This window comes from Hemibagrus wyckioides, linkage group LG25 (genome assembly GCF_019097595.1).
Source record: "Hemibagrus wyckioides isolate EC202008001 linkage group LG25, SWU_Hwy_1.0, whole genome shotgun sequence".
NCBI classification, from domain to species: Eukaryota; Metazoa; Chordata; class Actinopteri; order Siluriformes; family Bagridae; genus Hemibagrus; species Hemibagrus wyckioides.
Window position 1 is genome coordinate 17,600,638 of NC_080734.1, and position 14,601 is coordinate 17,615,238.

Here is a 14,601-nt window from a genome sequence, read left to right on the forward strand (position 1 = left end):
CAAGAAACCAGGGTCTTGTCCACATAAGTAGGGTACAAAGCCCACGGCATGTAACCCTTATGGCATCGAGGGGATGCCTGCGGGGATGAAAGCCCGGACCTATGAGCCAGAACTGGAACAGCCTCATGTAAAGAGGAAATCCCCTCATCGCCCACGTCAAGCTCCTCAGAGCCAGACACGAATAAAGACATATCCACTTCCGGGTCGGGAGAAATTGCAGCAAGAGTTTACGGAGCCAAAATGTGGACATCGGATTCAGGGGATAGGACAAGAGAAAGGGAAGGACCCGTCTCTTGTTCCGCTTCCGCTAACTCCATCTGTGAACACCATGATTCAAGCCGCCGCACCGCACCGGCGACACACCGGCCAGAGTTGGCGGACACAGGGCCAGAGCCACAAGGTGCAGAAGCATGGCCGGTAAACAAAGCCAAACGGGATCGGAGTTTGCGAGGAGGAAATCTCCCGCAATGCACAAATCACACAAACCACACAAAGAACCTTGAAAGGGAACTATATACAGTATAATACTTATAATGGTTTCGTATAAAGATTACATATATAATATGAATTTCAAGAATATTTAATGAATAATAATAAATTGTAAGCAAAGTTAGATACAAATATTTCTTTTATTTTCATTGTTTCTTTTCTTTCCTTTTTTTCTTTTCTTTTCCTTTCTTTTCTTTTCTATTAATTTTTCCCATCAGATTAAAGTACAAAGATGGGAGCATTGTGATACATATAATTAAATTAAAATGCATGGAGCAGTACAACAGGACATATTACACATTAATATAATTTTGTCATGTAAAAAATCTGAATCTGCAGAGAAAATGGCCTAGACAATTTCCTGACTTTTTGGAATTTTGAAATTCCAAGTCCATCACAAAGAAAAAGTCTTGTTGAATTGACTTACCTCAAACACATCAGTTTTACGTGATTGAATTGCGTAACATTAACACAATTAGTTTGTGTTCTTCCAACATGATCAAACATCGATCTCATGCCTGAGCTGAGAATCAAAACCACATTATATAGCTTAGCGTGAAGTCACACACATGCGGTAGAGTTTGGGTGCGTATGTGAAGCCTATCTGACCCTCCAAGCTCAGCTCTTCTACAGGACAAGGGGAGATCCTGAAGCTCTGCAACAAAGAGGTGAAGAAGAGAAAGAGCTCCATACGAGCCAGCTGCTCCCCTACACATGCTCTCTTCCCTGTGCAACACATAAATGAGACATATTTCTGTTAACTGTTATTCCTTTTTTGTGTTATTGATTTGTCAGACATCTATAGAGCATGTTCGCTTTACCTGCTGAAAAGGGCAGGAAAGCATCCTTCTTCAGGAACTGGCCCTGATCATCCAGGAAGTGTCCTGGGTTAAACCTGTCTGGTGTTTCCCATTCGTTCTTGTCATTAAGCACAGACGACAGGTTTGTAGTCACAGTTGTGCCCTAACAATGAAAGAAAAAACATAACATTTGTTACATTGCATTCCATTCATTCATTTTCTGTACTACACAGCATCCAAGGGACGATGAAGCTTATCACGGGGATTCAGGGCACAAGGTAGAGGACACCCTGGACAGGCACAATCACACACCCATTCACACACTGCCGACAATTCAGTGATGCCAATCAGAATACATCACATATCTTTGGACCCCTGAAGCACAGGAAGAACATGTAAGCTCCTCCCACACAAAATCAACCCCTGAACCCTGAAGGAGCAAGGAAACATTCTGTGCCACAAGCTTGTGGCCTCTTACATTGTATTTGTCCATAGATAGTTGTTCATTTATTTACTGATTAAGATCAAACCTTTGGTATGAAGAATCCACCCAGTACAGTATCTTTACTGGCCATCTTTGGGAAACCCAGAGGCACAATGTCGCCCATCCTTTGAATCTCATGAATAACAGCTTCAGTGTAGGGCATGTTGGGTTTGTCGGCCATGCTGGCTTGGCGTGACTGTCCAATCACTTTGTCGATCTCTGCCTGGACCTTTTCTGGAAAGATAAAACACTGAAAAGTAGTTGTGAAGCAAACTGAACGTATATAAAGATTCAGTGTTCAGTCTCTTGTCATTGTGAGACTGGACTACTGCAACTTTCTACTGGCAGGTCTACCTCTGAATGCAATTTATCCACTGCAAATGATCCAAAATGCAGCTGCATGGCTTGTTTTCAACCTGCTTAAGTTCTCCCACACCTCCTCACTGTTGCATTCCCTTCACTGGCTTCTGGTTGCTTCACGCAACAGATTCAAAACACTGACACTTGCTTACAAAGCTAATAATGGACCAGCACCTTCAATCTCAAAGCTCTTATTACTCCTCGCACTACAGCTCGCTCCATCCTATCAACTCAGACCACTTGAATGATCCCACCATCTCTCCATTGTTAATGTATTCATTGATAGAGAATTTTGTACGTCGTTCTGGATAAGAGCATCTGCCAAATGCCATAAATATAAATATAAATATTTAAGTAGTGACTGGTGATGTTTATGAATTGGTATATGTATGAACTCACTCTGTATCTCAGGGTACTTCATCATGAAGAGAAGACCCCAGCGCATTGTAGTGGCCGCGGATTCTGTCCCTGCTTCAAACAAGTCCAGCATTGCAATCACTAATGATTCAATGTTAAATCCAGCTTGTGGATCACTCTTTCTCTAAATTTAAAACAGAGAACTTTCTTGTTCATGACTGGATTCTTAAAAAAATTTTTTTGCAATTCTGACCCACAGAATGTTCCAGAGAAAGATCTTAAACAAACCTTTTCCATTTCTTGAAGGAAACTGTCAATGTAATCACGAGGATTTGAGGGATCCCAATCCTCCTTATGTTTCCTTATTTCTTCTTTTAAGAATTCAATTATTTTTGTGTAGTTTGAAAACATCTTCTGATGAGGGCCAGGAAGGTAATTAAAAAGGCCAGGGAAGGCATTATACAGCTACCAGACACCACAGAGGAGACAAAAACAAGACAGTGGTAAATCTTCTTGTGAAGATATCACAATAATAATTGATTTGGTGTGAGAGATAAACTTTTGCCTACTGACCTGAGTTTGGGACAAGCCTGCTAAAATGACAGCTTCAATATCCAAACGCAAGACATTCTGGAAATTCTCATCATGGTATTCAAAGCGATGGCCGAAAACTAGTGCAGAGATGATGTTGGAGACTGCGTTGTTCAGATAAATCTGGGGATCAAAAGGACCTAAACAGGCACAAAAACAGGATTTGTACATCACATGCATAAGTTGGTTGTGTATATCTATTTGAAATCTGATCGGTGTTCGAAACACCACATGATTTGTAATGAAGTGTCCTGAACTCAGCTATTTTATATTTCATATAATTTATATATTATACAGAAACCTGCTTTAACATACCCTGTTCTGCTTTGAAAGCATCACACAGAAAGATGCTCTCCTGCTGGATACTCAGCTCCAGAGTCTTCTTCCCTTCACCAAAGGAGCGTAGATGTGTGAGGACAAACTTCCTCTGGTTCTTCCACAGATATCCATTACTGAGAACTACACCTTCAGAGCGCAGAGCATAGCTCGGTTACAGTTACAATATATTTATAGGCGATGTATTGAAAGCAAGATTACTTTAATACATGAAAATATTTTATTTAACTATTAGAAATGTCCAAATGCTCAAAGTGTCAGTGTTTCTGCCACAGGAAACTTTTACATCAGACAATTTTACACTTGACAAGCTGCATGTCAAAAATTAAAAAATAAAAACAGGAACTGATATCATGTCAGATTTGCTAATAGTTAGCATTAGCTGTGAAGATTATGAACTTTTACACAAGAGTCCTAAAAACACTGCCATTTGTTACAGGACTTTAATTTAAGAAAATGGAGCTGAATTCTACATTTACATTTCTGGCATTTGGCAGATGCTGTCATCCAGAGCGACGTACAAAAGTGCTTTAAAGTCTCTATTAATGAATACATCAACATTGGTTCAATAGGTCACAGACTTAGGATACCATTAGCCTAAAGTTGTTTTTAGTTGGTTTTAAATTATGTGCATACAATATATAACAATACATAAAACAGGGAAAAGTAAAAGCTAGTTTAAGTGCTTCAGGAAGAGATTGGCGTTTGGAGGAAGTTCATACCACCACCTCAGTGATGAACAGACAAGAGTCTAGTTGTTTACCTACACTACCGCTCAAAAGTTTCAAAAGGATCACGTGCATATTTCAGCTTGATTTCAGCTACAGAAGAAGACTCCATCAACCAATCCATCTTGTGGGAGATGCTCCAGGAAGCATGGGGTGAAATCTCATCAGATTATCTTGAAAAATTGACCGCTAGAATGCCCAGGCTGTAATTGCTGCAAAAGGTGGTTTATTTTTGATGAAGGCAAAGTTTGAAGAAAACATTCAAGATTTCCATCAAAATCATTATTTCTAACTCGGACATGTCAGCATGTCCTGTTCTTTGGCTATATTTTCTATTCAGACTAATTTTGTGTGTGTTCCCTTGGAAAACAATACAATTTTTGGGTGATCCCAAACTTTTGAGCGCTAGTGTATCTCTTACCCTGAGAGATGGTGGGACCAGTCGAGCGGTGCTAGTGGATCTGAGGGATGAGCGAGGTGCAGTGCGAGGAGTAATAACAGCTTTGAGGTAAGATGGTGCTGGTCCATTCTTGGCTTTGTGAATACAGTTAATTCCTCTTTTAATGACTTAAATGTGCATGACGTTTGCTTTTCTTTCTTTCTTTTTTTTATCTATGTGAACATTTGTACTAATACACAGATAAGCTTACACTGGCAGTAGAACAGATTACTGTGTAAACATTTTACTGCCTATTTATGGTTCTTAGTGTAATTTATTATACTTATGCAGTGCTTAGAATAATACTGCAGTTATTATTATGCGTCTTAAAGATCACTTCAAAGATATCAGTGTCAAATATAAACCCGGGAACAATATTTCTTGCATTTTCAATCAAAATGTAAAAAATGTTATGTTTATTATATAATTGATTGCATGAATTCTATGAAATATATATACTGATATATTTGATTGTGTCTTTTTTCCCAATAAATTGTAATAACTTCTTTTGTCTGTGTTGATCATTTTATTTATTTTTGTATGATTTGCAATAACTGATGGAAAATGTATTTGGCTGCAAAGTTTACTTACCTTATTAGACCTATCATGTGTCTTACATCATATTTTACAGATAATTAGCCATAATGGAAGAATGTAATAGTGAAAAAAAAAATAGACAGTATTGTAATTATTGTAATTTAGTATAGTGTTAATGTTTTTTTTAACCTAAACATTTTTGGAGTGTGTTCATACTAAAAAACTGATAAGAAAGTGATTTTCCTGATAATTTAGTATGAAAGACAATTATTTGTATTAATATTTAAAAAAAATATTTTTAATACATTACCAAAAGCACAAAAGTTCATGCCCCACCCCATATATTATTATTATTATTATTATTATTATTATTATTATTATTATTATTATTATTATTATTATTATTATTATTATTATTATTATTAATATTTTACTTGCCGAGTCCCTTATAGATTTTGTGAAACAGAGGGACAGCAGGGCGGTCTGCAAAGTTGTCCTGGTTAGTAACAAGAGCCTCCTTCACCAGTTTATATCCAGAGATATACACAGCTTTCTCACTGCCCCAGCGCAGGCTGAAGACGTCTCCATATTTCTCAGCAAGCTTAGTTTAAATACATGCAAGTAACAGAGAAAAGAGCGAATGGTGGAGGTACAGTGAAAATGAAAAGCAAAAAGATACACAATTATTTTGTTCCTATTGTTCTGTCACAAATGCTATACGTGTATCAGAAAACATTTTATTACTTTGACAAAACATAGATAGATATATTGTTGATCTACTTTTTTAATGAATAAAAACTGACAAAAAACAAACAACATGTCAAAATAATGTTTTTTCAGCCTACCTTGTTTATTGATTTGAAGTCAAGCTCAGTGAAAATGTTTCCCACAAAAGGTAGGGGCCACGGTCCTGGTGGAAAGTTGGGTGGGTTTCTATTCCTGATGATATCAAGAAGTAGAAGAAAAACAAAAAATACTATAAGGAAGATTTTAAAATCAAGGTATTCCGCTAAGTAGCGTAAAAGCATTGCTGCAGCTTGTGAGGTTTCTGGTGGTGTATCTGCTCCTGTGTGTGAAGGTTGTGTAATTTATCTGCTTGAGTTCTCGACCCACAGCTGCACTGGAGTAGAGGCAAGTGATTATGTAAGCCACTGTAAATTCAACTCAACTCAACCCCCCCAACACACACACACATACACACACACACAGTACTCGGTAGGACCCTCTTTGCTCTGACAGCAGCCTCAATACTTCATAGTATGGAATCCACAAATTGTTGTACTCATTCCTTTGAGATTTCGGGGTCCCCTGTTGACACAAGCTTTGTTCAGATTTGCCTGCTGCACATTCATTCTGAAAATCTGATTCCAATATGTAGTCATTTTACCCCAAAAAATACAGAAACCAGATGGGCAAAAACAAGTAAACCTTATAATTTAGAATCACTTTTAGCAACAATAACTTGTGTAAATGTAAATGTTCCCTGTAGGAGTTTATCAGTCTCTCCGGTCATTTTGGAGAAATTTTAGCCCACCTTTCTGTACAACATTACTTTGGTTCAGTGATGATTGAGGGTATTTGTTTATGTGCAGCTCTCTTAAGATCTCTCCACAGCACCTCTGGTGTTAAGGTCGGGTTGTGACTGCAAAACAAAGCACAAATCATCCCTCCACCACCACCACCCCCATGTCTGACTTTTAGTATGATGTGTTGGTGGTGATGTGCTTTGTTTGGTCTCATCAGTCTAACGGATTGTGTTCCAAAACTTTTGCAGTTTATTCAAATGAAATTTTGTAAATCTATGATATAAAGAGAAATGCCTTTTTCCTAGCCAGTATTTTTTTATATGTTATAAACATATACATATAATGTACACCTGTAGGTCACATGATATAGCAGATAGGTTTCTTTTAGTCTCTGAGCATTACATGGTTTAAAGCTTGGACTGAAATTGCTCTTACGCTCTGCTCACCTCTGGGCAGCTGTTTTGAGGGCTTTTTATTTGTAAGCAATCTTTCTCACTATAGAATAGTACATTTCAAATGATTGACTTATTGAATAGTGATAATCAGCAACTTTTGCTTCTCTGCCACCGTGGTTAATGTCTTTTCTTCTTTGCATGATATAGACACACCCCCGAGTGCTCCAGAACACCACACGGCCAAAAGCTTTGCTTTCATAGACATAGGCTTCTTGATGATCTTGCGTATTTCATTAGAAATGCATGGCTATTAATTAATCTATTATTGATTGTGGAAGTAAAAAGTGTATACTTATTTTTTTTACCCACCTAATTTTGAATTAATATTTTATGTTTATGGAAAAAATGACCACATTTTGTAATCAGTTGTGTGTTTTTGGTTATTTGTTCATTTAAAAAAAATACATAAGAATCACACACAATAAATAAATAAATAAATAAATAAATAAATAAATATGGAGGTGTACTTTCTTCTTCTCATGACTGTACATTCAGATAAGTTGTGCTACAACAGCATCAATACTCATTAAAATAGGTTGTGGCATTCAATCAATGCACAGTTGATAATAATAGGCTCAGAGCGTGGCAAGAAAACATTCCCCACTAAATTGTTTAAATCCCGGTTGTTCAAGTCCTACTCTTGATAACCTATTTATTATTATGAAGACTTCTCATAAAATTAATCAAACATTTGCAATATATTAGACTACTAGCATATCGGCCAATGTTCATTTTAATCTTTGACTTCTGAACTATATTTAAGTAAATGTAGTGAAAAATCGATCAATCCATCCTGCCAGCCATCCAGATGTTAGCATGTGACTGATCCTCGGGCATTCCTGCAGATAAATTTAACTTACACACCTGTGCATGCTGAAACTGTAACTTACACAGACTACTTACAGTGTGACATATCCATTCATCCATCCATCCATCCATCCATTTTCTATACCCACTTTATTCCTAATTAGGGTCACGGGGATCTGCTGGAGCCTATCCCAGCACACATCGGGCAAAAGGCAGGGATACACCCTGGACTGGTCACAAGTCCATCGCAGGGCCATATTGACATATTTTTCCAACTAAAGGTCATATTAACTGCAAATACCCTACTGCAAATCCTACTGAGCCTAACAGGTTGTTAAACTGGATTGCTTCTACCAAGAAAAAACGAAACAAATCCCATAATCATACAACACAGTGGTTATAACATAGTGTGAAAGTTATGACATTTAAAACATAACCCAAACATTATGGCTTGTTAATTATGTTTTATTTATTTCCGAATGAATGATTACAATGTTTAATACAGTATAATTTTAACATACAATTCCACGGTGCATTTTTCAGTCACAGTTCCTAATATGCACTTACTGTTTTTGTTTGTGATCTTCTTGAGCTGCTTGCAGGTTAATTGACCTGCTTGCATATGTGGAGCATTTCATAATATCATAATGATGAGAGATCCAATGATGAGAGTTTGGACCGATACTTATGTCACCTCATATATGTAATATACATATACATGTATTACTTACAGTGAGTACTGCCATTATAACTCCATCCTGATTCAAATGTTATAGATAAACTCTCTGAATAACAGTGAACACATTTAGCAGCATTAATTAAGAGAAAGACAAATAAAGCTGGCCTTCATTAGAATTATACCTGTAGAAGTGTGCACTATGGAACACGGTACAGAGGCCCTCTAGGGGTATGATCAGGGTACGGGTCAGGGGTAGGAAGCTTGCTTAGGAGTCATAAGAGAGAGCATGGTGCCATTGCAATTAATAATATCCTTCCATTTGTAGCAGAGAAGCTAAAGCGTTGAGAGATCAATGCAGATAATTTAGTAAGAATTTGGAAAACAGTTGGATTGCAGGAATAGTGGGTCAGAATATGTATCTAGTTTCTAGGATATAACTTTTAGATCAGAAATCTATGCACATGCTAAGCTCTTCAAAAGGATAAATCACATTTCCTATTTTTCTTTTATTAGAACTCATTTTTTCATTTTTGAACAACTCTCAGCAGCAGCAACAGCAGCTCTAGCTGCCGAAGGCTGAAGGCAAATATTAGCGAAGGAGTTGGTACCAATCCCAAACCCAGCATACAGGGGCTGAGTGAATGCAGTTGTGACTTTATAAATTAGCTTAATTTTATCAGAAACACTGTAATAAGCCAGAGTCCCAGCCATTTGATCAAGATAAACCCCAATTCGTTTGGATTTTAGATCTGAGAGTTCAACGTTGATATCATTGTGCCAGAAGCAGGCTTTTTTATTATTATATCGAACTAATCTCCATGATTGCGCATTATGTCCAAAACGACTCACATTTTTAGCTCCCTTTCTGCTGATGGCTTTATAAGACACAGCAATGGAAACTCCAGTGTCACCATCTACCTCAAGCTCCCAGTAACTACGCAGAGGAAGTTTCTGCTTACAAAGCACTTGCTGCCACTCTGTAAATCGCTCAGGATGATCAGGATATCCATGGGAATTTTTACCACATTTCACATGTGTGTTATCGTTTGACAGCTCAAGGAAATTGTTTGCTGTGTTGGGATCAAGAGATAGCTGAGAGGAATCTGGAAAGGTAATAAAGAATAAAAAATACAATGAGAATGATGTAACATTTACTGTATGGTAAATGAGCATGAAGGTGGTTTAAGAATGCCTACCCAGGCAATGGGAAAAAATCATTTCATGTTAGTTTTAACTCAATTGCACTTAAGTAATACATATCGCAAATATGAACACATAAATAATACTATATAGTACATTACATAGTTTGTTATATATGTTTCATTTAATGTTGAAAGTTTTGAGCTTCGGTCTTTCACCATTTTTTATAACTTGCTCTATTTTTCCATTTGCCAGTTTTTCAATTGAAGTAGACAACAATATCCTCCAACCATAACGAACTGCGACTTTCAATCCTCAGTAGCACAAAAAGTGCATGTTTACCTTGCATTTCTAAAAATAAAAGAAAGTAAATTGCAATGAACTTTGAGTAAAGAAATAGACAAATACATGCGAACAAACACATGACACATGTAGGAGGCATGAGTAAAGGATCATTTTTCAAGTTTGGTCTGGGTCACATGACTTGGTCACATGACTTGAGCATCTAGGTCATATGGCGTAGTTCAATCTACCTGAGCTCATTTACTAAGCCTAAAAGAAACCATAATGGCCGCCTAAGGTGCAAACACTACCTCTTCAAAGCTATATTATTCCCCAAACAGCTTATTGTATCCACACAACATATAAGATGATATTAGTTTCAGTTTCTGATGAATTTATATCAGCAATTATACAAATAAAACTCACATTTCAGGAATTCCTCCCTGGTCTCTGGCTCAGGCATTATAATGATCTGGTCAAGGGTCACAGCTGAAATATAAAATAATAGATCAGGCCTGTGAATGAGGGTTTTACAAAACATGAAGCGTTTACAATCAGTTCTTTTACATGTTAGACTGTACATGTGTGTTATATTCACACTATACGGTCAAAAGTATGTGGATACCCGATCCTCACACCAGTAAAGTATATAGTTGGTGATCATTTCATTTCAAAACCATGGGCATTAACATGAAGTTCACCTTAAGGCTGTTCCGATATTTTTGGTAGTTCCGAATGCGTATTTGTGTCCAAAATATCTTTCAATATTCTCACCATTTTCAGAAACTTTCTCCACCTTTTCCTTGCAAAAGTCTTCCACTTCCTCCTTGAGTTGAAGGATAGATTTCTTGAAATTCTCAAAGGACCACTGCTGATTGAAAGTGACCTTAAACGCGTCAGGAGTTTGCAGTTTAGGGCTCAGGAAATGAAATCTCTAATACAGAGAGAAAGACAAGGATTAAAAAGTAAGCAATTATACCATGTTTAATATGTTACTGTATTTTCTCATAGTTCACATTAATTCATCTTCATTCATAATTAAAAAAAAATGCATATGGACATACAAACAATACAAGGAAAATGTAAATTAGCATTCATCCACATGAATCTGTGAATCCTATAAGTTACCTAAGGGACTCAAAAGGGAGTGATTGTCTGTACATTAACTTTTTATTGTTCTATTTTGCTTTATTTTGTGTAACAAGGAGACAGAGATTTTTCAATTCAATCCAATTACAGTCCATAATATGAATTAATATAAAATATAGATTCTTATGATGGGTCATACAAGACCCTGGGTCAGATATGCTTTAGATCATGTCTATTCTTACCCACAAAGGGCCGGTTTGAGTGCAGGTTTTCATTCCAACCAAGCAGAAGCCACTCCTGAGTCTACTGAAAGCCAAGTCCAGGTGAGTAAACATGTGGAATCAGGTGTGGCTCCTGCTTTATTGGAATGAAAACCTGCACACACACACCGGCTCTTTGCAGATAAGATTGGATACCGCTTATAATTGTGGCTTGATCTCGATCAAAAGTGTATTGATTGCAAGTATGTGAACTGTGCACATAATTTATTAATGTTTTGCTAGCTGATGTAAATGACTGTGATTAATTTTATTTTTTTATTTTTTTGTGTCTAAACTCTGATTCATGATTGACATACACTCTATAATTATGTACTGCGCGGTTTTTTGTTTGTATTTGGTTTGGTTTGTTTAACTCAGGGTTGCTTCTATTCTCCTACTCTATTATACCTTTCACTTTATCTGCACTTGTTCATTTGCACAATTTCTACTACACTTCTGGTAGATGCTAAACAGCATTTCGTTGCTATGAACCTGTACTTTGCAATGACAATAAGGTTGTATCTATCTATCTATCTATCTATCTATCTATCTATCTATCTATCTATCTATTCTCCTGTATCTTTATCCTTTTATTATTAGCTCAACTGAACACATATGACAGATTTTAGATTGAAGCATTTGAAACAAGCAGCATAAAAAAATGGTGTTTATTCCTCAGTACATTTCCATTGACTTATAAAACTGTCTGGAGCGCTTTTGGTGGCTGGACACCTTATTAACACCTGTGCTGTTTACCTGGAGGAAATGGATGTATCCATTGGTCTGGGACAGCTTTTCCAGCTCAGTTTGTCTTTTCTTCATGTCAGCAATCTCCTGCTCCAGCTGCTTTTGCACTCCTGCAGTTTGAGCCAGTTCAGCTTTCTCCTGAGCCCTGAACTTTTCAGCCACCTCAGATTGCCTTTTCTCAATGGAGACCAGCAGCTCGGCAAAGATCTTCTCACTGTCCTTCATTGCCTCCTGTACAGAGCGCTGCGAAAGGAGCAAGAGACAATGCAGGGAATAGGAGGGGAAGTTTATTGTACCCAACTGTGTGTGTGTGTGTGCGTGTGTGTGTGTGTGTGTGTGTGTGTGTGTGTGTGTGTATGTGTTAAAAATGGAGGCACTTAAAAGTGAAAGTAAATAATAAACTTGCACTTTGAGTTATTCTGCGCCTGCCTCTGATTTCCTCTTTTTTTTTTAAAAATTGAGTTACATGTGCAACTGCTCAGAAAAGTAAAGGAAAGATCTAAATCTAAATATTCAAGTTAAGAGAAAATCTTCATTTAGATAAATTGTGTAATTTGCTGAGAATTAAAAGATGTGACCACGGTCAATGGAAACCAACATCATCAACTCACTGAGGGCCGGATTCACATCAAAAGTAAAAAATATTTCAATTACAGGGTGATCCAACTTGCATGAATTTCCTTACAGCAACAAATAATATAAATATACTAGAAGTCAGTATACACCCCTGACAACGTCTAGGCCTGCTCTTGACAAGATGGTGGACCTGCCAATTCTGGTGTTCTCTGGCACATGGTGATCGAGATGCTTTTACTTAACCCAAGACTTAATAAAACCTAAAAAGCAGTAACAAAAATCATTTGAGTAAAATCATACGGCAAGTTTCTTGTGATTTGTTTTCTAACCAGGATAAGAATGTTGATGATATTTTTTACGTCGTGGTAAATGGGAGAAATTTGTGATCCTTACCTTGTACGCCTCGGTCACGTCCTTTAGCTCCAGTAATTTCTTCTCTCTGCTCTTAAGACTATTCTGATATTGTAGTTGTAGATCCTCAAAGTACTTCTGTTAATGAAAAATGTATAAGTATAAGGACACTCTCTAGTTCTCTACTGTTTTTCTAATTACAAAGCAGTTTGCAGTCACACACAGATACCTTAAATTAAATATTTAGAAACAAACCCCTACCTTTTTTTCCATCCACTCATCTTGCATTGGGACAGTATCGTGGTCACTGTGCTTGTCTACAGAACACTGGTAGCAGATCACTCTCTGATCCTTACGGCAGAAAACATCAAGAAGCTTGTTATGCTGAGCACACATTTTCTCCTGGAGGTTACTCAGGGCTGAGATCAGAGTGTGCTTCTTGAAAGCAGGAGATTCATGATGAGGCTGGAGGTGTGTGTGGCAGTATGAAGCCAGACATGTCAGGCAGGACTTCACAGCTTTCTCTTTCACACCGATGCAGGAATCACACTCCACATCCTGAGATTCCTGGGAGATGAAGTCTAAAGTTTGAACGAAAGAGGTTTGCTGGTCGGTTTTCTGCAGCTGGTCAGTAATCTCAGTCAGCACGTTGCTTTTGCGCAGGACAGGTCTCGGAGTGAATCTCTCTCGGCATTGTGGACAGCTGTAGGATTTCTTCTGATCCAGTTCATCCCAAAACCCGTTAATACACACCATGCAGAAGCTGTGTCCGCATGGAGTAGTCACTGGCTCTTTCAGTAGATTCAGACAGATTGAACACGTGAAATGGTCCTGAGCAACTGAAATGCTGGCTTCTGCCATTGTTACTGTGCTCAGAGACTGAAAGAGTGAAAGTAAAAGAAGATTTGTCTGCGTTTTGTCTAGGAGGAAAAGGTCATTTCCCTCTGAGTCAAAGTGAAAGCAAAAGCACTGGGTCTGTGGCGCAGAAAGACTGCAATTTGAAAGAAGATTCATTTTGTTCTTTTAAAAAATAAAGTGAAGTTCTGTAGAAAACAAAACAATAAAATTTCTCTTTTTTTCTTTTTTCTTTTTTAGAGATGTTAGATCTCTAAATGTTTCGAGTCCATAAAATTCAGATAATTTTTTTAAATGATCATTTATTTCTGCTGAATCATTTTATTGACTGAGTACATATATGTACGGTATAATGACACGAGCGCCCCCTGCAGTTAACTTAGTGTAAGTACCGCTTTATTCCTGTATATGATCAGTTGAAAGTAAAATAAGAATTTAGTTGACTGATTCAATCGTTTGGACAGGATGTGATCATATGCCATAGCTTCTCTTTGTTTTCATAACATGGTTTAAAACATGGTGACTGCTTTAATAGCTAAATCATTAAACATACATCTTTCCACTTTTGGGTGCAGAACAGAACGGTGTGTTTGACTGATATCCTTCCCAAACTGTTCTCAAGTAAGTAAGCACACATGGCTTAATACAGTGTTGTAATGTAATGATCTGGGAGGATCACATATCTTTTATGAGGATAATAAAAATTACACCAC

General features: G+C 37.3%; 2 protein-coding genes across 2 annotated transcripts; both read right to left on the reverse strand.

Moving 5' to 3' along the window:
* Window positions 1-736: 736 nt before the first annotated feature.
* Window positions 737-6,231, reverse strand: LOC131346294 (cytochrome P450 2J2-like). Its single transcript, XM_058379755.1, has 9 exons — window positions 5,967-6,231; window positions 5,560-5,722; window positions 3,397-3,546; window positions 3,064-3,221; window positions 2,779-2,955; window positions 2,533-2,674; window positions 1,820-2,007; window positions 1,311-1,452; window positions 737-1,215 (listed from the first exon to the last, which is right to left on the reverse strand). The coding sequence occupies exons 1-9, from the start codon at window positions 6,147-6,149 to the stop codon at window positions 1,040-1,042; spliced, it is 1,479 nt and encodes a 492-aa protein (XP_058235738.1). The 5' UTR covers window positions 6,150-6,231; the 3' UTR covers window positions 737-1,039.
* A 2,122-nt stretch (window positions 6,232-8,353) lies between these two features.
* LOC131345619 (tripartite motif-containing protein 16-like) lies at window positions 8,354-14,007 on the reverse strand. Its single transcript, XM_058378582.1, has 6 exons — window positions 13,295-14,007; window positions 13,076-13,171; window positions 12,116-12,349; window positions 10,785-10,944; window positions 10,437-10,499; window positions 8,354-9,691 (listed from the first exon to the last, which is right to left on the reverse strand). The coding sequence occupies exons 1-6, from the start codon at window positions 13,892-13,894 to the stop codon at window positions 9,105-9,107; spliced, it is 1,740 nt and encodes a 579-aa protein (XP_058234565.1). The 5' UTR covers window positions 13,895-14,007; the 3' UTR covers window positions 8,354-9,104.
* Window positions 14,008-14,601: the final 594 nt, after the last annotated feature.

Coding starts and splice junctions, on each gene's coding strand:
- LOC131345619 (XM_058378582.1), bottom strand. CDS start 13,894: ATGGCAGAAGCCAGCATTTCAGTTGCTCAGGACCATTTCACGTGTTCA. Junction 13,172..13,294: donor ATGAGTGGATGGAAAAAAAG/GTAGGGGTTTGT, acceptor TTTCATTAACAG/AAGTACTTTGAGGATCTACA. Junction 12,350..13,075: donor ACGTGACCGAGGCGTACAAG/GTAAGGATCACA, acceptor CTCCTTTCGCAG/CGCTCTGTACAGGAGGCAAT.
- LOC131346294 (XM_058379755.1), bottom strand. CDS start 6,149: ATGCTTTTACGCTACTTAGCGGAATACCTTGATTTTAAAATCTTCCTT. Junction 5,723..5,966: donor ACTTCAAATCAATAAACAAG/GTAGGCTGAAAA, acceptor ATTTAAACTAAG/CTTGCTGAGAAATATGGAGA. Junction 1,453..1,819: donor GTGGATTCTTCATACCAAAG/GTTTGATCTTAA, acceptor TTTCATTGTTAG/GGCACAACTGTGACTACAAA.